Here is a 24,084-nt window from a genome sequence, read left to right as displayed (position 1 = left end):
GTAAAACGTGCTTGTGTTAGAATAGCTTTTTTGCACAGTCTGAATATGCACCAGTTCACCAAAGTAGAATTCTATTCTCTTTGCTTAAAGCAATCTGTATTTTGCTTGGAGAATTAGGCTGGGAAAGAAAAAGAAACCCACCCCTTCTCTGCTTCTCTATGCATCAGAACGAGAAGCAGCTGCACGGGAGCCATAGTGACTGACCTAGACTTTTGGACACGACACTCGCAGAGATCAAGATTTGATTTTCTTTCCTGCTGCAATGAGTATGGTATTCCCATGAAACAGGTGCACAAGGAGTTATGCAATGGACACTTCGGTCATGCACGTCCTCACTGCTTCTAGAGTCTGACTGCTGCCTTCCAAGCTGTGCTGAACAGATTCTCTTCTGCAAAGAGTTCTGGCACAGCAGCACCTTCTGAGCCCGGGATGAAAAAGACATACTGCGCCCTACATATAGTTATGGAGTATTTACAGTGAGATTCATTAAATGCTTCATTACAAGTCACATGAGCATGATACTGGGATGCTCTGCCCAGAAATTCTTAAGTTGCTTCTGTGTTGCTTTCCACAGTGCTGTAAGCTGGGAGCACAAAGTGAGCAGGATGTGTAGCCTCAAGAGGAGTAGGAAGATTGGGTGGGGTTGCTCTGTTCAGCAAGAATCCCAACAACAGATGGGATTTAAATGCGGCCTTTTCTAGTTATTCTCTGCATGAAGGAAGGAGGGATTTGAAAGTGGTGGGACTAAATGGAGAGAAACAACATGGATCACCCTTCTCTTCTACCATGGCTACAACTGGGATGTAAGTTAGGGAGATCCAGCATGGCTACATTATGTTGTGCTTAGTTAGTTAGGTGCTAGCTAGGAAGAACCACGGCATCTTGTCTATGCCCATTTACGTCAATTTAGAAAGTTTGCTGTGTATCAAGGTTTTCTATAGGCCCACCCCTGTTTTGCCTACGCATTATGTATCCAAACCCTTTTGTTCTTCTTCCAGGAAGAAGGTTCTAGGTTGGTTACTCTGAGTTTTCTTCACAATGTAGAAAGGGAACCTTGACCTTGATGGAAAATAAATGTTGTTTCGAACTGGGACTGTCCAACTGGTGGCCTGAGGGCTGCACGTGGTCTGTGTGGAGCCAGGATGGGACTTGAAGGCCCCTGAAGTCACATCTCCCACTTCTGCATGCTGGGGAAGGAGCTAGAAGGGGGCTGAGCACTGCCCAGGCAGCAGGCACAGCAGAGATTGAAGCGTGCTGCTTGCGCAGTCCACATGGTGGGGTTCACAGGGTCCACATGCTGCCCACATGGTGGGGGGAGGCAAATTCCAGGGGTTCGCCCCCACAGCATATGATCTGTGTGGTCTGCAGCTCAGGGGCCACATGACGTTGGACAGCCCTGATCTAAACTACCATTTAACTGTATTGTACCTCAAACAGATCCAGCTCTAAGTGTGCGTGGTTAGATTTTTTGTAAGACTCCAACTCTTCCCTTAAGAATTCAGCTTTTGGGTTTGTACCCTGCAGCATGTCTTTGTCTTCTGTAATTCAATCACAGCAGCCATTGCATCCGCAAGAAAATACAGTGCTTTATTTGGTGCACGTGACAGATCTCAAAATCAACAACAATAGTCCCTTGCTTTAAACGTTTCTCATGTCTAAAGCCAAATAAAATTGACAGTGGTGAAATATAAAGCTAACTTTTTCTGTCCGGTAGGCAGTTATTTCTAATTCTCACATTCCAGAGGGTTTAGAGAAGAGGAAACATTGTAAAGTGCCATTATTTCAGTAATAGCAACTGAACCAGAAGCAGGATGTGCTGCAAAACTTATGACTGCTTGGTCTCATAACATTTCTAGCCTGACTGTGCAGACTTTGGTGCATGTATGTTGATTTCCAGGGAGAGAGCTGAGAGATGAATTGGCCAAAGATGTTTAAATACCCTGAATAAACAGAATAACTTTGCCATATGTGTACAGAGAAGAACACCTGGACTTGTTGAGAGAGTCACACATGTCTGTCCTGTTTTTGTACAAATACTTTTAAATTTCCTGTCAAAGTGTTGGCAGACCTTCACATATTGAGCACCAACAACCAAAATACACTGCTATTAGTTTACCCTAGAGTGCTCTGGTTTATACTTACATTTCCAGGACCATGACAATGTTGGCTTTTTCTTCAAAGGCATCTACACACTGGACAAGTTTTGGGTGATGTAGACAGTTCATGATGCTGATTTCTTGCCTTATATTTTCCTTATCTTTAGCTGAATATGCTTTAAAAAACTTTCCGGCCCAAACTTTTCCAGTTTTCTTCTCAACAAGTTTGAAGACTTGTCCAAATTTTCCCCTGAAAACATGTAAATATTTATATGACATGATTTTAATATGCCATAGTTCTCTAGGATTAAAAACAATTTTAGAAAACCCCTTTTCAGACTGGGAATGGCTGCATTGCAAACCCATGATCATAAGCACTTCTGCAGTTCTGTACTAAACCGGGCAGAGCTGCTTGCCAAAATACCTTTCTGAACATTATACTCAAAGGGTGAGATCAGATTACTGTAGTTTCTTTGAAGTCAATGGAGTTGTGCTACTCTATATCAGCTGAGGACCTGCCTGAGACATTTAGTAGAAATTAAGCATGTGAGTTGCTTGAATTTTTATTATAAGTTAAACACTTCTGAACTCATCAATTTATCATCACACTGCCCTTCCTCCCCAGCCATCTATTCTTCTCATCGTACAGGCGAGTTGTAAGAAAATAATCTCTCAGGGCAGGGCTGTCTAACTGCTAAACCCCTGGGGGCCACAGCCTGTGCCCGCAAATGCTGCTGTGAAAATGCACCCTGCCTACTCACTCCCACTCTGCATATAATAAATGCCAAAAGAAACATAATGAAGTTATCATTAGAACAGAGTCAGACATGCCCCAAAACCTTGTTACAGCACATTTTTCCAGTGTGTGGCCCACACTGAGTGGCAGAAAAGGGCAGGGTGAGTTTGTGCTGTGTGGGGAAAGGGGCTTCCCTCTGATACAGGACAAACCTGCTCCTCAAGACTCCCCCTTTATCTAAATCTATGGTTGCAGCTGGGAGCTTGCATACCAGTTCACTTTAACTATGTGCCTTTCACAATGAAAGCATTAAAAAAAGAGAGATCTGCCAAGGGAGAGTTGTTACAGAGAGGACTATAGAGATGCAAGATCTTAATGGCTTTGGTCATCACTAGCAGGACTAATCACTCAAGGACTGTCCTGGCAGACAGTTCACATATTCACAGGCCTGAGTGCTGACACAGCCATCCTAATCATTGACATTCACTGAGCGAGACTATTAATCCTTTTGCTTTTAGGATTACAACCACTGTCCAGAGACTCCAGGCGACAGGCGGGATAATCTTGTTATCACTAATGGATATAATGGAGCTGCAACTGCACAGTGGGTTGCTGCTTTTCAGTGAGCTTTTACAGCAGGGAACAAAGAATAAATCATCTAGTTGTATTCATTTATGGGCTCCATTTTCCTTACTGCAAGTACATGCAATTCCTATATAAAATGATCAATTAACAGAGTGATGTATCATTTATGAAGAGGAGACCAGACCACTTTGGAATCTATTTTTACTGAACATGAGAAGTCTGCTTTAAATGCTAAGAATGACCAAGTACTGTATTATAGGCATTTAAGAATGCACTTTTTTAGCTTTGACTTGACTGAAAGCCCATAAGATGCATTAGTCCAAAAAAGGACAGTGTACTACTTACGATCCCAATCGTTCTTCAATATTGTAGAATTCTGAAACTTTCTGTTCTGTATTGATGCTAACGGTCCGATAGTCAATCTCTACTTCCTTCCCTTCTATAAACAAGGATAAAAAACTGTGATTAAAAAAACTCCTCGTACAATATGAATGAAAGATGTAACAATGAATTTGTTCTGATTAAGTAATGGACTTCTTACCATCATCAGACAGCTCGGCTTCATCTTTAGGTTCTATTAAAAAAAAGGGGGGAAGAAAAAATACGGATGACTAACTCCTTACTGCACAGGATGTTGATGCTTATATAAAGTAGGTTTATTACTTTCACGTTTGATCTTATGGTTAGATGAAAAGAAGCAGCTAGGTATAAGAAACAAACAGAGTTTGCACAATTAGCATACAATAAAGTGAATTCATTGACTCAGCCTCCATTTTTAACTAAATCAAAATCAGGTGGTAGAAGCTGGGTAACCTTTGCTGCTCTTGTCAATGTGGAATATCTTTTGAAGATAGCACAGCTGTTTTACATATCTCCTAGGAACATAATGAGTCATTAATATGTTGACTTGGGAGTGCTTCAGAAAAAAGGAAAGAATTTTAAACAATGAGAGTCATTGACCAGATGAAATACCTAATTGTCTGTACACAGGGGCAAATGTACTTCTGACTCTTCCTTTCAAGCTAAAAAGCAAAAAAACCCTAAGCCCCAAAACAACCCCCAGAGAGAGCTTGTTTTTGTCAAATGTCCCACCAAATTTTGCAGACCCAAGGGTTTTGGGTAGCTCAGATAAGCAGCCATGTTTTACTAAGCTTGACTGAAAAGCACTTCCATATTCTGTGGACTCAAATTATTAATGGCGCCTCAATTCCACTCGTGCGTTTAACTGCAAGCACAAATGCCAGGGACTTTAACAGCATAAAACAAAGACAGCTTGAGGGAGACATGGTGGGATTGCCCAAACAACACCTGGGAATGAGGTGTTTCTGAGGAGATGGCAGTGTATGAAAACTTGTTGGAGTACATGGACTCGAAAAAGCAGACCCCATCTAGTAGGAACATATTCAGAAGAAGGTCTTCCTGTTACAACCAGTACGTGCTCTGTAAACGGGCAGTTACACAGCTCAAGTGGACTGACTCAATTAATGAGCCCCCATCACCCCTTCTCCTTTTTGTATCTGTGACATTTCTAGACTGCATGGGACTCGCTGCCTGCTGTCAGCCAGTCTACCAGAATAGCAAGGAGGGACGTTTGCTCTCCCCACCCCTCTGCACTAGAAACTGCTCAGATTTTTTTCAGCTGGAAATCACACTCGCATGAAGCACATCACATTTTCCTCCCCTTTTAAGGGCTGCATGAGGGAGCTGATTCCAGCCGGGCTGCCAATAGCGGTGTCTGCCAAATGGTGGCCAGATCCTCGAAGCAGTCAGTTCCCCATCCCTCAGCTGTGTGTGCAACCTGTGCAGCACTGCATCGCAGGCCTGAACTGGGAAACCTTTCTGTCCACAGGTGGAAGCTCTCAGTTAGGTAAAAGATGCATTTCCTTTGTGGTTAAGCTCATGAAGCTGAGTTCAAGACTTCCACAACTGGAAGGCACTGTACATCCAAGCTGGAATCACCTCTTTGGTTCCTTTATGACTCATTACATCCCCTTATCATTTGTATTCATGGTGAACATATGGCAGCATGTCTCTGTCTTCCTCCACAGCAACAATCATACTCTGCGTCGCCAAAGCATCTTTCACTGGAGTATCTCAGGGTGTCACCAGCCTCTGCGGTGACTACCAACACTTGTGTGAGGCAGGCAGCATGCCTTAGTGTAGAGATGAGTAAACTGAATCTAAAACTGTCTTCAGAGCCAGAGAAACTGCATTTTCTTACACTGAGATAACTAATGTGTGTTAGCTATCTTGCTGTCAAATCCTGTTGGAAAAGGCTCAGTAGGTTTTACCGTGATGTAGCAAGGTAAGGTCAACATGGGTGGGCATACAGTGCTGACCTCAGGCAGTACGGACCTCACCTACGTCACAGTTCAAGCAACCTGAGCCTTTTTTCCACTAAGATTTTATAGTGAGACAGCTGTGCACTACCGATCTTGATCTCAATGTAAAAATCAAGCACTGCTTTTTTTTTGGCAGGGAGAGACAGGGCTTTAGCTACTTGGCTAGGAGTTTACAGTGGAGCAAAATACGGAGCCTGATTTTCTAACATGTTGAAAACCCACAGTTTCTACTGACTTTGGTTAGAAATGCAGCTATGCTTTGAACTACTGAAAATCTATCCTGACGCGACTTACCCCAGGTCACTCAGTAAGTCAATCACAGTGTCATTAACAGAAAGCCCTGGTTTGGTTTCCAGTCTGGTGCTGAAACAATTAGATCAGTGAGTCTCAACCAGAGTGCCATAAGGGGCCTTGAGATCCTTTCAAGGGTGCCACAAGATGTCACACAGATGTTAGCACTGTTAAGTGTGCAAACCTGATTTACAAGATAAACCCAGAGACTTCAATTAGGAATCCATACTGTAAAAAACTTTCTGACCTGAGGTGGTCTTTCGGAGTTCACTGCAACACAAAAACTGCTCTTTATTTTTTGGTAGTCAAAAAACGAGTGAAAACTAACAGCTGGCATTTTTCAAGGGGTAGCTTAAGTCTAATGAGGGGTGCCTCAAATCTAATGATGGGCACCTTGAATCTAAAAAGGTTGGGCACCACTGAACTAGATTAACTTTTTCCCCAGATACTAGGAGCTATCTTTCCACAATGGGTTTCTTCACCCAACTTATTTCTGTGAGTATCTCCTAGACACCCCAGCTCCACTGGGGCTTCTAAAACCTTCTCTTTTACATTAAAAACAACCCCTCATCTCAAAATGTATGTTGCTGGTTCCTACCCAGTGCAATTAGTGATAATGTTTGGAAGTGCAAACGCTTGGAGTGTTCAAAGTTAAAATGTGTTCTTTCCACAACCAAAGAGAGAGGAGAGAGCAATACCGGGAGCTTTTGCTTTCAGAGGTTGACTGTTCCGCTTTCTTAAAGTCTTAGTGCCACTCTACTTCTTCCTTGGAGAGAATTTGGCCCTTGATTTATTTTAAAGTGTTTTAAATAAAGAAAGCAATTCTCATATACCTTGGAACATAAGAGACACTTGAGAAAATGGAATATGTCTTCTAAAAATGGCTTGTTTTAAGTTGGAGTTAAAAAAAAAGGAAATAATTATATGCACCACAGAGATTGTTTCCCTGTACATGTGGTTTTATTTGCTGTTTATTTTCTTCTTAAAATGAGAGTCAGAAAACAGGGCCAGGCCTTAAATTCAAAGGCATCTTATAGTCAAAGGACTATTTCCATTGAACTAGCTTCTATTTAGCAGCCCCAGCAAGAGAACCAATTACTTGTGTGGGGAAATATTTGTGGCAAAACTGCAGAAGGTCCATAATAACAGTATTACCAACTTTCTAGGGCTTTATCTGAACAAACAGTAAATTAAAACCAATGCATATTTAATATATAATGAGAGAGAGTGAGCTGGAACTGGTGAACCACTCCCCAAAGATCAGCAATTAGTATTATGAGAAAAGACTTATTCTCCTTTATTTTCTAAATCTGGACTTTGCTGTGGTGCATGAGATTGTTTACAAGGTTCTCCTCTCCTCCTCTCCTTATACGTGTACTCTGTGCGCGATGGATCATTTGCCAGACTACAGAGCGATGAACACTTTTTGTTTTTTGAATATATGTTCCATGCTCAGGAAAAGTCCCAGGATACTTCAGCTTTTCCCTTTGAGACTACTCCATTGCTAAAGGCTCAGGAGGGGAAAAATATTCTGGGATGTTAACTGGTTCAAAAAAATCTTTCAACCAAATTGACATTCATACAAGGTGCCAGTTTGAAAGCACAGTGTCAGTGGCAAAATATTTAACCCACGGACTAGTTGCCTCATGGGTAACAGAGGGGTAAGCTTTCCCCCAGTGACCCAAAACAGATCTGAAATGTAAGAACCACCTATAGGAATGAGAGGTTAAGCCATCTCTAGCCTATTCAAAGATGGCCCACAGGTATGGCAACTGGTGTCAATGCTAGTGATGGTTTTTTTTGAGCTATGTCCACTGTAAAGCAGATTGAGCCTCCCAGGGCATTTCACAAAACTTGCTGGACAGCACTGGCAGACTGGATTAAATTTGAAGACATTCTTCTTAGACACAAAGTTACATCTCTCATTACTAGTACCATAGACAACAAATATTAATAACCACATGCATACGTACAAGTGCAGAGGACAAACTAGTCATTGCAATTCTAAAGACGACAGAGAATTATTGATATAGGGTTTTCAAGCTCATTGAAAATATATGTACAGTAAAAGCTCTGTTATCTGGCATCCATGGGGAATGGGGGATGCCGGTTAATCAAATATGCCACGTCCAGTGCACCAGGGCTTTCACTTCCTGCCGTTAGTGTGCCAGAGGAACAGGGAGGGGGGCCCTGCGGAGGCTGCTTTGCCCTGGGCTGTGGTCCACAAGGAAGAAGCGGCACTTGACTTGCGGCAGTGAAACCAGAAGTAGGACTTCCAGTTTCGCTTTTGCCGTGTCCCTCGGAAGGAAGATTTGTATTGACAGATGCATTAGTGGAGCATTTTGGATGGTGAAGTGCCAGATAACACAGCTTTTGCTGCACCCAGATACCCAAAGGAAGCATGGAAACAGGATGTTTGCATATTCATATAAGACACTAGCATGAACAAATGACAAATGATTGCATGCAAAGGCATGTATGTAATTGCCTGTGCCTCATTTGGAGATTCCTACAACATCATTCAGTATTATTTAATTGTTTCTCTCATCAAGACTAACCTTCTGGTTTCTCTCCTACTTTTACCAGTTCCGACTCTTGGCTGGGCTCACTGATGCCGTACACGTTAGCGGCTCGCACACGGAATTTGTATTCCCTATCAGCCAGCAGGTCTTGTACATTGTACGAGGTGCTACGGCAAGTAGTGAGGTCTGTCCATTGGTTGTCCGCTGAGTTCCAAACTTCCACTGTGTAGGACTGCACAGCACTTCCACCGTCGTAAGAGGAGCCATACCAGGAGAGCGTGAGAGAAGAACTTCGTATGTCTGACGCGCAGGGTGTTCCAGCTGGGGGATCTGGCTTGTCTGCAGACAAAGATGCACATATGAAATAAATGCTCAGTTAGAATAAAGAAATGCTTTGTTCCTCATTTCCCTCCATGGGGAGTTGGAGAATTTGGCTCTCAATTCTGTTCCCTCCATGCCACCAACAGACCACTCTGCCTCAGAGATGAAGTGTACATAGCAGCCACAAGGTAGGAGTCTAGAAGAAGCTGGGTATAGCTGAGCTAGGTTTAATCCAGCTAGTCTGGGTAACAATAGCAGTGAAGAAGTGGTAGTACAGGTGCTTATACACGTAAGGGACACCTTTCTTCTTATTGCTACCCAAGATAAGGTTAGCACAGCTCTGCTTACACAATTACGCTGCAATCATACCTCCAACTGCAGCAGCAATGTCCCCTTGGGCTCCTGCTTAGATCATGCTGTAATGGTCACTGTGCTTCGCTGACCACCTTATTACCACTCCCCAAAAGCACTCCTTCACCGTGAGTAGCCTGAGCTGACAGTAAGGAAGGAGATCATTAATCCATTCCTACTGTGCCTATATATCTAAGACGCTAAAAATAATTTCAGTAACACAGAACTGCTGCTATGGGTAAATGTTAACTTTTTAAACAGTGATCATTGTACCTGTCAACAGCTCAAAATACTTCTTCCATATGCCACAGTTTGAAGCCTGAGAGCTATTTTGTAAACCCTCAGGAATGTCTCCCAGCTTCTGGAGTGAGCAAAGTCTGCAAGCAGGGCAGTTATGAGCTGGGGCAAAAGTAAATCTTGTCTTTCCACCACTAAATCTCTCCCAGCTGTCCCCCCTGGATCATTTCAGCTGAGGTTCAACCTTTCTATGAATTTGAAGCTTCCACAAGACACAGGGTATTCCCAAGCACAAACATAATTAATGTTCACTTAAAGTTAACAGTGTTTTATGGATCCTTTCTAATATCCCTTTTAAAGAGCCCACACATTAAAAGCCTGAACGTTTACGGCAAAGGATCCAGCTGGTTCCTTACTCCCATAGACGTTGTCATTAATCACTGCTTCCCTGTCTGACTGACAGAACCTACGCATTCATTTTGACACCTTAGACCCTGCTTGTTCTGTCCTATAATAGTCAGAATTCATATATGGTTTATTAAATCCAGATCGGCAAACTCTCACAATTTTATTATGAGTCTCATGATACTCAGGATAGGTGTTACATCTCCAGCTACTAGAGTCATGTTATTTCATAAGAATCTCCGCTTTCATTAAAAATGCAGGGTTATAAAGTTGAAGAGCAAAGCTTGAAGGCATGGCCGATCTGCATCCAAAAACCAGGTAGAAGGGACTGCCTCCAAAAAACGGGTTAAAAATGACTCAACATTTTATACACTTTTAAGACTCATGATTTTATCTACAAGCATGCTGGGAAGGGAAAAGAACCTAGGACCTGGATGAATAAGCAATATAATTGTGAAAGAGCAAATGTATCATGCAGTCTATCGGGCAAAGCAGGACCAGTAGCAATACGGAACATTGTGTTAGTGATGTTGTACACGGCAGAGATGAGAACTCATTTGGAATATTGTGTACAGTTATGGTGACCTATGTTCAAGAAAGATGAATTCAAATGGGAACAGATACAAGGAAAAGGCTACTAGGAAGATCAGAGGAACAAAATATCTGTTATGTTAAAGGAGACCACACTCCTGGATGATGAATTTTACTGACAGTGAATGGGACAACTTCCTAAACAATTTAGCTGGGATGTCCTGAGGTGCTGTCTACCATAAGTAGGCTAACTCACAGGCACTATGGCTGCTTATAGACATGCTAGTTCATGCTGAATGAGTTTTAGTTAAAGCACCCTGTGGACATTTTAAAATGAGCGGTGGCTTAATACACGTGATGGTGAGCCACTTCAATTAGAGCAGCTGTCAGGGAACCGTTCTAATTAAAAATACCCCTCGATTTAGTATCCAGTGGGCATATCTGCTAACATGACAGTGCTAATATGCTACTGCACAGTATTATTAGGCTGTTGCACAATAGTGTCACTAAAAAGGCATTCACTGCCACTACTGTGCAGTTACTCTAGTTACTACTCATTTAGTCAGTACTTCATTAAGCAAGTACTAAATTAAATGTGTAGTAACTAGTGTGCATTAATGAACGTGTAGATGTGCCCAGTGAAGTCAAAAGAAAGACTTCTATTAATGTCAATGGAAGTTGAATCAGCCCCTGGCATGAGGTTCTTTTTCCTCTCCTTCAGCACTGGTGGGGCCTCACCTGGAGTACTGTGTCGTTCTGGGTCCCATAATTCAAGAAGGATGTGGACAGATTGGAAAGAATCCAGCACAGACTTTCATAAATGATTAGGGGCCTGAAAAGAAAGACTTAGGAGAAAAGGTTGAAAGAACTAAGGTTATTTAGTCTGGAAAAGAGACCGTTGTTCCTAGTCCTGTCCCCTGCGGCCACAGAGGAAATTTAGGTGGGAGATTAGGAGGAACTTTCTGATTATAGAGTGGTCAAGGATTGGAACAGGCGATCTAGAAAAGCTGTGCAATCTCCATCCTTGGAAATTTTCAAGAGCAGTTCGGACTGACACGTTAGGAATGAACCTGCCTTAAACTGGGGATTAGACTAGATGCCCAGGATGTGAGGTCCCTTACAACCCTACTTTCTTATGATCCAACAATCCTAAAACAGGGAAAAAATGGACAATTTCCACACCTGGTAACTTCCCCCCTCAAGATCTTAAAGTTTTTTCAAAACTCATCCAAAAAAGTCTATCAGGGGCTGGAATGTGATATACGGTGAGAGATTTTTATAATGGGCTGTCTAACAACCTTAAGCATAGGCCAGCTGTTTCTCAGTGAGGGGCTCACTCCCACAGCCCTTTTTTATTTGTGTAAGAAAAGCCTGAAGGACCAGCGCCTACTGAATAGGTGTGCAACCATGCAGGTGGCTCTCTGGTAGATTTTATAGACATTAGGGCTGGAAGGGACCTCGGAAGATCATCGAGTTCAGCCCCCCGCCCAAAGGGCAGGAAGTCAGCTGGGGTCATAGGATCCCAGCAAGATAAGCATCCAATTTGCTCTTGAAGGTGTTCAATGTAGGTGCTTGAACAACCTCCGATGGCAGGCTGTTCCAGACCTTGGGGGCTCAGACAGTAAAGAAATTCTTATGTCCAGCCTGAAACGGTCTTGTAGTAGTTTGTGACCGTTTGACCTCATCATCCCTTGGGGCGCTCTGGTGAACAAACATTCCCCCAGATCCTGGTGGTCACCCCTGATAAAGGTGGCCATCAGATCACCCCTGAGCCTGCGCTTTTTTAAGGCTAAAGAGCCCCTTGGCTCTCAGCCTGTCATCGTAAGGTCTGTTTTCCTGACCTCTGATCATGCGCGTGGCTCTCCTCTGGACTCTCTCAAGCTTCTCCACATCCTTTTTGAATTGTGGAGCCCAAAAGGATATAAGGATGCGGCAGCTTTTTCTTCCCAAGGTGGAGAACCTTGCATTTTTTGGTGTTAAACACCATCAGGTTCTCATCTGCCCATTTGCTGAGCCTGTCCAGGTCAGCCTGGATCACCCGCCTATCTGCTGGCGTGGATCCTTTGTCCCAAAGTTTGGTGTCATCGGCGAACTTGGCCAGTCTGCTTCTGACTCCAATGTCCTCATCATTAATGAAGATGTTGAACAACATGGGTGCAAGGACAGAGCCTTGGGGGACCCCACTGGTTACAGGACACCATAATGAGTGATTTCCATCAATTACTACCCTCTAGGTCCGACCACAGAGCCAGTTTCCCAGCCAGCGGATCATGGTGGACCTAAGGCCACAATTGGCCAGTTTTACCAAAAGGTGATCATGGGACACCAGATCAAAGGCTTTTTTGAAGTCAAGATATATGATATCAATCTCTTCTCCCTTGTCCAGGTGATAGGTCACCTGGTCGTAGAGGGAGATGAGATTGGTCAAGCAAAACCTACCCGCAACAAACGTGCTAGCTATCCCTTAGGATGTTGGCACTGGCCAGTCCATTAAGGATGGCCTCTTTAGTAAACTTTTCTAAGATCTTCCCTGGGATAGGAGTCAGGCTGATGGGCCTATAGTTAGCCGGATCCACTTTCCTCCCTTTCTTGAAGATAGGCACCACATTGGCCTTCTTCCAGTCTTCGGGCACTACACCAGAGCACCAGGAGTTTTCAAAGATCTGTGCCAGGGGCTGGGCTATGATGCTCGCCAGCTCCTTGAGTACCCTGGGGTGTAGACTGTCAGGGCTGACTTGAAGGTATCCAGCCTCTCAAGGTGTTCCTTCACGAGGTCAGCATTAATGGAGGGCCGGGGATCTCCCTCACCCGGACCTCCCTGTCCCATAGTGGGCATGGGCGTCCCATGGGACTGATGAAAGACTGATGCAAAGTACCCATTTAATAGGTTGGTTTCTTCCTGGGCCTCAGTTGTCAGTTGCCCCATCTGGTTTAGCAGGGGTCCTATGTTGCCCTTGCTTTTCCTCCGGCTCCCCACATATCTGAAAAAGGACTTTTTATTGTCCTTGATGCTCAAAGCTAGTTGGAGTTCAGTTGCAGCCTTGGCTTTCCTGGTTTGCTCCCTGCAGGACCGGACCAGTGAAGAATAATCCTCCTTGGAGGTGAATCCCATCCTCCATCTTTTGTAGGCTTTTCCTTTTAGCCTCAGTAGGTCTGCTAGATCCCTGGAAAGCCAGGGGGGCTGCTGTGTCCTCTTGCTCCCTTGATGACACAAAGAAACCTGTTGTTTTTACTGACTCTTTCAAAATGAAACATCAGGATTATCTCAGAAGTCAAATAGATAGAGGCAGAAAGATGCTGACACTTATGTTTTTAAAAGTACTTGTTTAAAAAAAATAATTATGATCTTAAATGTTCTGGAAAACTTGAAAAAGAACAGAATATTTACTCTGGGAATAATTCTTTCAGACCTGTCCTTACCAATAAAACCTACAGTGTACTGATGATGTTAGTTCAGATGAATGAACAGCCAAAGCTATATGGGAAAGTCAAAAAGGGGAATAAAGCACTGTCAGCTGGAGGAAGGCAAAAAGGGAGAAGATGGAGAGAAGTCCCAAGATGATGCAAAGGGTGGTGAAGTGGTCCACTGGGGATTGTTAATACACTGGGTTATAAGTGAACAAAGTTACTGCAAGGTAAGCTATGGTGCAACCTTATAGCACATTAGTTCTTTTGCACTAATGTGCCCACTCTTAACTCGTGGTAAATGCAACATAGCTACCCCCCTACCTATGTTGAGAGTAAGACCATGTATATGGGGAACTGTAGAGAAGTAGTTGGTATGTGGTAACTTTAGTAAGCTGTCTGTGTAGTCATAAGGCAAAGATGCAGCTCGATGAATGAAGATGCATGAGCTCACCAAGGCTTTAGGGGCATACTAACCGGAGCAAAAATGGTGGATGGACACTACTGGCCTGAAATGACTAGAAAAACTTTTCCTTTCTATAAGGTATGACTCCACCCTGCTTTCTGCTTGACTTCAGACTAACAAAGATAACTACCTCTTTTTACCTTTCTTGTGTGCCACCACCATCCTGAGTCTCTCAATGATCTTAATGACACCAGTCCACACTCACTTGATGCCTAACTTCCACAGTATGTTTCCAGTAATTTCACATTCAACTGGTAGCTCCTTTTTCACCAGTCTTTATCATCTGTTTGCTGGAAACTTTCTAGGCAGTCAGGGATTGTGTACAACCCAAAGGTATTTCTGTATAAGATTCATTCAGACGTAACATCGTGGTGGTTTTTTTCAGAAATATGTAAAAGTGGGAAAGGTCAGAGCCACTTTTTGGGCATTCAAAAATCTTCCCTACATTTTTCCCCCCACAGAATCATTGGTATATGCAGTTCAGAAAAGCAGTGGCATTACCAGTCAAAGGGATATGCTTGAAATGAACCACTGCAGCCATACTTATGGACTGGGTCATAAGGATAAAGCACAGAAATCCCACCAATGCACAAAAAGTGGATTCTCTTTGCATGATTAGTAAGGGATTCACATGGGCCATCCTGTCACCAGTAACGGAAAGTTCAGGCTACCAGGCATATCAAAACTTGAGAACATAAGATGGTGGAATACATCATGGGAAACATATCTCTGCTGCCGTTTGGGAATTTACTGTGGCTTATGCTAATGCACACTACCAGCATAGTCATCAGAAGGGCAGAACTGCCAAGCTACAAGAAAAACTCGTCAGCCTGTCTGCTGCTCAAAAATTCAATATTTAGGAAAGACTCCCTTTGATTTGAATAGACTTTGGATCAAAACCTTGCTATAGAAAACTCTTTCAGCAATTACCTTCTGCAGATTCTCATTCCCAAATAAACTACAGAGTCAACAGTGACCACCAAATCCATAAGGATGCATTTGCATTCTAGACTCAGAAACAGGTTGGCAGGGCCTTTTTTCCCCCTCCCACTGCTATGGCTGTGTCCTGGTTAAAGGAAGGCGCCTTTATGGTTCCCTACTTGATGTGCAAAGAGAGGAGGGTTTAAAGGAAAAAGAGACAGTTTAATCAAATCAAGTCAGTTCTGTAGTAGGTTAAGCAATCAGGCCAGTTCATTGACTGGAAGAGGACAATTCAACTTTTTTTTGTGCTTTTGACTGGAACAGCTTGTCCAAAATCTTTTTCTTTTTGTTTATTTCAGGTTCCACCAAAACATTGTTTTTTTGCATACAACATCCACTTTACTCCTTGAAATCAGCCCCCCAAAATTAGGATTCATGTATTAAGCAGGGAAGCTGATTTTCTGCCCAGGAAAGATTTCTGCTCCCCAGTGCAGCAGTATTACTATTCACGCAGCTGAGGGAGTCATTTGACTCAAGGGCCAGGTCTTTACTCAAAAGGTGTTAACAATTATCTGTCCTTTTTAATGGTCTTGATGTTCCACCAGTCAAGCTAACCCCAGGACAAGTTTGCTGTCTTGTTTGCTCTTGTTAGTCTAAACAGGAAAAGGAGGGCGAATCACCTGAAGATTAGTCTTTGTCCCTGCTCTATGCAGTCATAACTATGGGAATTTTTTTTTCTTCACTGTGCCTTTCAAGAACAAGGCACATATTATATTCTGGGGTGTGTTGTATGTGAGAAATCATGGTAGTTACCCCCACCCCCATCAAATAGGATGAAATTAAAAGATTATACCTTTAGGGTGACAAGGTTCTTTGGGTATATATGATATCTTTTATTAGACCAACTAAATGGTGGGAAAAATTGTTCTTTGCAAGACTTCAGGTACAAACACCCTTTTTCATGCAGTGGGAGAGTCTCTGCCTGAAGAAGGGTGTTTGTTCCTGAAAGCTTGAAAGAACAATATTGCCAACTACTTAGTTGGTTTTATAAACGATATCACATTTACCCAAAGAACCGCATCTGCCTACAATCAACACCCCCAAAACACCTTTAGGGTAGCAAGAATTTTTAGCTACATTGTAAGAACTTCCACACAGGGTATAAAAAGGCTTCAGAGTTTATGTCATCTGCAATTCTCTTTTGGCAATATTTAAAAGACTATCCTGCGATGAATCATCATTATTATACAGCAGGTATCTAAATAAAACCTTAAACATCAGAGACCATTGCAATTTAACCCTTAATATCTGGAATGGCCTACTTCCTTTCTTAATTGTCAAAGCGTCCAGGGCCTGAGTCTGAGGCAGGGTAAAGGGGCTTTAAAGTGGACACAAATTCCCAATTTCTAGATGGGAAACTGAGGCACAGAGACTAAGTGACTTGTCCAAGATCAGACAGGAAGACTGTGATAAAGATCTCAATCAAGACCTCCTGAGTTCCATCCCAATGTCCTAACTACATGACCATCCTCTCCATCTTCTTGTCAGTATAGGTCAAAATCCTCCTCTTCCTCCTTTGGGCAGTGGACAAAAGGGAGAACTCGCTGCTTATACCACTGGCTCTGTCACCCAGTGCTGTTTGGTATATCACAGGCTTGGTACAGATGGCTCCAATCACAACACTCCACGAATTCTGGCAGCAATCTCTTCCTCTTCATTACAAGTCGTTATCTGTGGAGACTCCACAGAGACTTATCCTGTCTGTCCTATCCTCTTCAAAATGCACAAGAAATCATGTGGAGAGACAGTAGAATACCCCAGGCTCTGCTGCCAACAAACATGTTTGGAGCAGGTGGTTGAATTTCTCATTTTCCACATGGATATAAGCAACATCACCACCAAGACTGGCTCTTGGATAAAGGAAAGTTGGCTAAGACTCAACCCAAGGAAGACAGAACTAAGGTTGGCAGGAAAGGGAAAACACGTTGAAGAACTAGCTGAGATGCTGATCATCACAGGCATATCTGCCAGAGTTTGTTAGTGTGCTATAAAGCCTCTGGGGCCTAACTGTGAACAATTTGGTAAAATCATTAAAAAAATTATGCCTTGCACTATCTTCAGCAGGCTGTAAGCCCTGCCCTGTCCTCTAAGACAGGGACATGGCCATGATGATCCCCATGGATACCACTTCTGAATGGGGGTGCTGTAATGCAATGTATCTTGCCACGGAGATGGAAGTAATGCAGAGCTTCCAGTTCACATGGACCGTGGCAGTGTGCTCCCTCAAGCTTATCTCTGCTTGTGACTGACTCCAAGCCTGCTGCTGTAGGCAAGGCAAAGCCTTGGATTGGGATTGTGGAGATCAGCGGGCTGGGACAAAGCTAAACAAATGACCTCTCTACCCCTGACCTGCATGGACAGCTGCACTTGGACTTGGACAACAGAGCTGGCAAAAAATCAAGGAAGAAGCATGTAAGGGCCAGAAGCGCCCTCCCCCCAAACAAAGTAAAGCAAATTATTTGATGAATTCAGATAAATCTTATCATTTGTATGCTTTGAGAATACCCTGGAATGAACTCCTTTTTCTGTACTGATTTTTGTATAGAAAACCATGTCAAAAGACAGACAGATAGACAGTCTAATCCAATTACTGCATGGCTTTGTGTGCCATCATATGCTACTACCTAGGTTTCTATTCCAAACACTCCCTGGTTCATTTTATCATGCTTACAAAAATGATGCGGCGCTACAAACTGGATGGTGTATTTTAGCTCTGGGTATGTGGAGAAATTGCAGAATGCCCCTCCATTCATCTGGTTTGTTTCTCAACAGTTTATTCCAAGGGGACTTAAATGGTTACCCTGTGTTTATGTCTCTACTGAAGGCTAAAACATTTTGCCAAAACAGCCCCTGCTGAAATAGTGAAATCTCCCACAGACCAGTCTCCAGAGGAAATATTTAGTAGTTCGGAAAGGGCTGAGAAGGTTACACATACTTCTACATTGCCCTTCAATTTTACTGTTTTAATATACCATAAACATCTTTGGGGCAGGTTTATTTCAAATGTATATTTCATTCTTATGTCAGGCTCGCCCCGTCACATACACAAACATACAGCACCTCAGGCGACTTCGTTAAGGACTGTCTGCAGCCCATTATATCATAATTTACTATTTCCTGTTCTGGACCCAAGCCGTAGCCATGATCCAAAATGAGAATGAGAAGTGAGAGTGCATTCAGAAATATGCCATTGTTTGTGTTTATATACAAACGAACAAAATAGACTGGTTTACATGGGACCTCCCCTATGGAGGCCTGCACCACACTTCCGCTGCACTGCAGCGGACTAGACAAATACAGGTCTGAGACCAACACACACGTATTTGCATTGGTAAATGCATGACCTAAAACTGGAATGAAACAGCTCAACAGATATTTTCAGCATGTGATTTCTCTTCCACTTTCCACTGGAGTTGTACTCTATTGACTTTTCTTTCACTGACTTAGCTCTTCAGTCGCTAAAAGATAATGTCACTAGGGTAGTTCACATTTTTTATAGGGAAACCTGAAAACACATGAAATTCACACAGCGGTGGGGACTGTTACAAATCTCAATAATCAGATAAGATACATCAGAAGGCTAAAGGGCCCTGGGCCATGTTGGGAGCAAAACAGTAATTACTTTCCTTGTTATCCTTAAGAGATAATCCATCTCTACACTTCGCTACACAACATATCGGGAAAGAAGAAGTAGGGTAAAATTCTCTAAAGAGAGTTTAGAGCCTAGGTTTTCTGTAATGACTTAGGAGCTTGGAAGCCAAAGTTGCACTGACATTTAGTTAGCCTGGGACTTCTATGTGCTTTAATCCATTTTTACCATGAATCCACCCAATTAAATGATCAGCGATCATCATAAACAGTGAGAAGGAAAAGAAACAATGCGTGCCATAGCTGGATGTGCTTTTCATATTCTAAAAAGGAGAACTGAGATTGCAGAGTGCCTTTCCTTTAGGACTATTTTCCCATTTCCCCTGTCCTTAATTTGATGAAACTAGGTGTAATCTAACCTGCATTAACCACAAACAACCCCTGAAGTAAAAGTTTGCTGTGTAAAATGAAACAGAGATGGAAAATAAAGAGAAGCTGAGATTGTCTCCAGCTGCATAAGGAAGAGCAAGGTCTTCCTGCCAGTTATGTCTCTATTAGAAACAAACTGTGGAGGAGGGCAAGGAGTGAAAAGAGCTCACCTCTACTCTCTTCAACTCCAATGTAGTAATCTGGGCCCAGAATACTGCACACAATTGAGGTAATTACCGACCTTCAGAGCAAAGCAGGAGAGGGAAAGATGTGCAACTCTGTTTTGTTCTCTAGCCTGTCCCTGGGACACAAAGTTACCAACACAAGAATTCTTTATTTTTACTGACAATCTCCAAACTTTTTACTGACAGCCAAACTTCTTTTTACTAATTGTTGTTTTACATAATATAAATGTGACCAATTTACATTCTGGGCCCTATACAGCAATAACAAGGCCTGGTTTTAAATTTAGGGCTGAACATCAACTTTCTAACTTCGCCTTGAGTCCCCACCCAGAATACAGTCTTACTAAATGGCAGAGAGAGAGTCGTACTTTCCTTTTCCTCCCCTCCCCCCTCAGGGGTCCCCTACTCATTCTCCTACCTCAGTACTGCTGACCGCACTTGACACCATGCTGCCTCCACCCTAGCCCACTCCCAACAACTTACCTCCACTAGCCTAGTTTTCCCTATCCCAGCATGGATTTTTTTCACCTGCTGCCTCTCTCCGCTCCCAGCCTCACGGTTCCAGCCACCCTGCCCTATCCTTGTTGTGCCTGGTGCTTCAGACTGCCTTGGGCTGTGTGGCCCTGCTAGGCAGGTAGGTGATGCCTGATGGCAGCACCACGTAGCTGAAGGTGGGGCTATGGAGGCTCTCGTGGGTCCAACAAGTCATGATAGAGAGCTCCCTGCAGAGAGCTCCCAATCAGGCACAAGGTGGCACTGCACTGCTCCATCTGTTCATCAAAACTTGCTCAAGCCTCAATCAAGCTCACTGTTCTTCATTTTTTATGGACCTCTCCAATTTCTAACGGACTTCACAGCTGAGCATTTTTAGCCTTGTTTTTTTATGGACAATCAGCAACCATAAAGGGATATGGTACCTATTTGCCATCCGTGAGGGGGTCAGATGGCAAGTGTAAAGTAGAGCCATGTATGCTTCAGCTAGGGCAATACCAACTTCCAATTTAACAACACTAAAATTCCCACTTTCTGTTTACATCCCAATTGGATCCAGCACCACTCCTTCCTCAGACAAATTATTAAAAATATTTTGATAAAATATGATTAAATAAAACCCAGAGTAACCCTTAATTAATCCATTAAATCATGTATACCTTCTGAGTGCAGAGAAGTACACAGACTGAGTCTCCTTGGCCTTAAATCATTCCTACTTATGAGATGAGTTTAACTTGTATCCCTGACCTATTTTTAGGTGAAAATCAGATGTGAGCTATTTAATTTGAAATTCATTGCAACAATGGCCTTCCAGCTTTCTCATGTGGCCATGAGATGTCCCCATTCTCAGCTCTCTGGTGGAGTATCAGAAAAACAGCCCATTCAGCAAACCCCTGGAAGAAGATGCCATCACTATCTCAGCATCACTGGTTTTCCTAAGTGGCACAATCATACAGGGTTAGTCTCAATCCACAACAAACATATTCTGTTCCAGGAGACCAAAAAAGGTATTGTCTCTTTATATAACCCATGGGGCAAGAAAATGGAAGCTATTCCACCCAGTGTCAAGGTCACACTGAGCCAAACCCTGCTGTAAACCAAAAACTTGCAAAACTATACAGGGCTGTCACGTAGAAATCTCCTGTTCCAACAAAGAGCCCCTGAAAGCAGGGATTATGATGCCCGCAGCTCCTGAAAGAAAGGGATATTGTTCTTTTTAAAAGTAAGACAGCACTGCAGCACAGTCTGTAAAGTGGTTTTCTTTATCTGCTCTCAAAATTGGTGTGGTTTTCCTCTAAATCCAGTTATCATATTACTGTACAATACTATTATTAGCTATTGCGATATTCGGCTGCCAGATAAAGAACAGACAGAAAGAAACAATTTAATTCCATTCCACAGGCTGTTTAACCAGAGAAGGTATTTAATATACTGCGAAAGCCAGTTGGACATTGTCCATGCCGACAGCACTGGCAAAGCCTTCATCTGAAACTCATCAGCAGGAGAAAATCGAAACCATAAAAGGTCATAACTGAACTCTACGTTATTGCTGACAGGGCTTGGGGTCATGGCAAACCTTTCTGCTTTGCTTGGAAAACTGTGCCCTGGAACTTATTTTGCAAGGGAAGAGAAGTGCTACAATTTAAAGGTATTATCCCTTGTGGATGTTAATGTACCATACATTTAGCATAAAACTCGACTAAGGAAAATAAGGCTTCTTCCCATGAAGTAAAGCAGCACAAGAGAAGCTGAAGTTTTTCTCTCATAAAGCAACTTGCCTCAATGCTGATTTGCACTTCATGGGTCAAATCCTGCCCTGTGTTATGTGCACAGGGACCTGTTAGCTCAGTGACAGCCCATGGTTGAGGGCACAATTAGGACTTTGATTCCACTTCCCCTGCTTTTTTTAAAATTCCTCTACAGATTTACTCCAGCCTCCCTTAAACCTGTCTCATCTCTCACCGTGCTCTGAGCCTGATGGTTGCCAGCTCCCCTTGCCGCTCCTCTCCACCATTCAGAAATAAACCTGCTGTGTTTAATAACTGCACTCACACATGAAGATCTCAAAGCACTACACAAGAACTAAGGGTCGCAAACAGCACAATGCAGTAGGTCAGATACTTTCTCTGCACTGCAGATGGAGAAACTGAGGCACACCAAGGTAAAAGAGCCTGGGTTCGGGGTGCCCAGGAGAGCAGAGGGCTGGAAGGACAGCCTCACTCCCAGGCTCCTGTTTGAACCACGAGGACATGTCCTTCTGTGACAGGCCTAAGAGAAAAATACCCCCAGACTGCAAAATACATTCTCAAGAGATCTTTTTTCAAACCACTGCTCCGGGGCCTGGACTCATCACGGATCACTGACATGTGAGTAGCCATTCACGTCAATGAGACGGCTCATGTGGAGCAGGTCAGTCAGGTGCCCTGCTCCCTTGCCGACTCCTGGCTCTGATGTTTGTCTCCTGATGAACGAAGAGGTGCTGTGGCTTGCCACAGAGAGACAGGAAATCTATGTTCCCATCCTCATCTGAGTAGGCTCCGGGTCTAGCCACACTACATATACAGAAGCTCAAAACTCATTAAGCTATTGTAATTAAGCAAACTAGCATTGAACTAAAACCAAGGGAGCACTGACATAGTGCAAATATCAAGGGAGTACTAACAGCACTAATAAGATCTTTCCTCTTTCTAACCCATGGCCCTGGTGCTCTTTCCTGCCAGGACAGGGGGTCGGACTCGATGACCTGCTGAGGTCCCTTCCGACCCTAGCATCTATGAATCTATGACAGAGTAAAAATGAATATCTGTTAAAAATAATTACGTAGTAAAATCTACTGGACTGTATCAACAGAGGTATTACTGGAACAATACAGAACTGTAGGGGACAATCCTGGATTGGCAGAGTTATGAAGTAACCTAATTAATTAGTAGGGGGAGCTTTCTATGAACATCTGTTGCTATCTCTGCAGTACTTTGTCATGAATCTTGAGAGAAGGAAGGATTTGCACTCTGCTGTCAGTGCATGTCATGATGGTAAAAAGCACTGGAGGACAATATAAAACAATCCTTTTTGGCCCACTGGCCAAGCTCCCCTTTAATGGCAGAGCTTGGCATGAAAGTCCCATAGCACAGCCCAGAGGAATAAGAAGGGCACAAGGCTGAAGGCAAAGGAAATGCCTGTAATCAAAATCTGTCCTATGCACTGCTGGGCATTTTCAACTTTGGTTATGTCATCTGTAAAAGGGAGATGAGCACCATTATCTCAGGGGTAAGGTGATAATGAGATGCATGCAAAGAGACGATGAAACACACTGCAGAAGTATTTGGTATTAATATTCTAGAGTTGATACTATTTTCTGCAGAACTGCCATTGCTCCTCTTTGCTTTTTATTTAAGAAGCACAAAAGCTGGTGCTTGACACAAAAATGGAAAGTTTCCCAGTGAACCAGAGTTCTTAAGCAGTGACACAAACCGCCAAGAGGAAGGGCCAGTGTGAAATTACTATTTGCATGGCTACATTTTCTGGCAGCAGCACTTGAGGGCAAGGCTCTCAGGCCAATGCACCATGTGTCCATCAGGTTTTGACTTTTAGAACTGGCTGCAAAACCAAAACCAAAGTCCACTCAGATCAGTACATATAGCTATACTGGCTCCAAAGAGATCCCAAGACCATCGCTGAGAAACAAGCCCAGGCCCCTCACCCTGACTCTTCACAGTTGCATGTTGAAAAATGTCATACGGTCTTTTTCTGGAGCAGGTCTAGGGATGCGCTCAGGATCTCCATCTGGGTGTCCTCCTGGTGGAGGATACAACAGGCATCAATCGCTCCCTTGGGGACCAAATGATGGAAGTAGGGGAGGTTGTTTTTTGGCTGAGATCTCAAAATAAGTGTAGAGGTGGAGGAGACGTGAGAGTCCTCCTACTGAATTCAACAGCTTGTCAGATCAGGAGTCAGCTCTCACCCCAAAATCAAACAGATCTTTATCTCTAAGGTGGGAATACCCATTCCTTTGTAGAATATAATGCCTGTATTCCAGCCCAAACAAAGACTTATGATGTTAAATAGAGAAGCAGATGGTACTTCATAGTTTCATAGTTTCTAGGGTCGGAAGGGACCTGAGT

The 24,084-nt window shown here is 43.2% G+C and overlaps 1 protein-coding gene across 6 annotated transcripts in view; it reads right to left on the bottom strand.

Annotated features, from left to right (window-relative positions):
- MYLK (myosin light chain kinase) overlaps window positions 1–24,084 on the bottom strand; it is a 346,647-nt gene that overhangs the window by 38,869 nt on the left and 283,694 nt on the right. For all 6 annotated transcript variants that reach the window (XM_090045981.1, XM_090045986.1, XM_090045983.1 and 3 more), the window contains 4 exons: window positions 8,609–8,911; window positions 3,959–3,991; window positions 3,763–3,856; window positions 2,143–2,346 (listed from right to left, as the gene is read on the bottom strand). In XM_090045981.1, the coding sequence (XP_089902107.1) occupies window positions 2,143–2,346; window positions 3,763–3,856; window positions 3,959–3,991; window positions 8,609–8,911 (634 nt within the window). The remainder of the gene's footprint in view (window positions 1–2,142; window positions 2,347–3,762; window positions 3,857–3,958; window positions 3,992–8,608; window positions 8,912–24,084) is intronic.

Source organism: Crocodylus siamensis, chromosome 4 (genome assembly GCF_052110815.1).
Source record: "Crocodylus siamensis isolate JL-2025a chromosome 4, ASM5211081v1, whole genome shotgun sequence".
Lineage (NCBI taxonomy): Eukaryota > Metazoa > Chordata > Crocodylia > Crocodylidae > Crocodylus > Crocodylus siamensis.
Note: the sequence above shows the minus strand (reverse complement) of the source record. Positions and strands in the feature narration are given on the sequence as shown.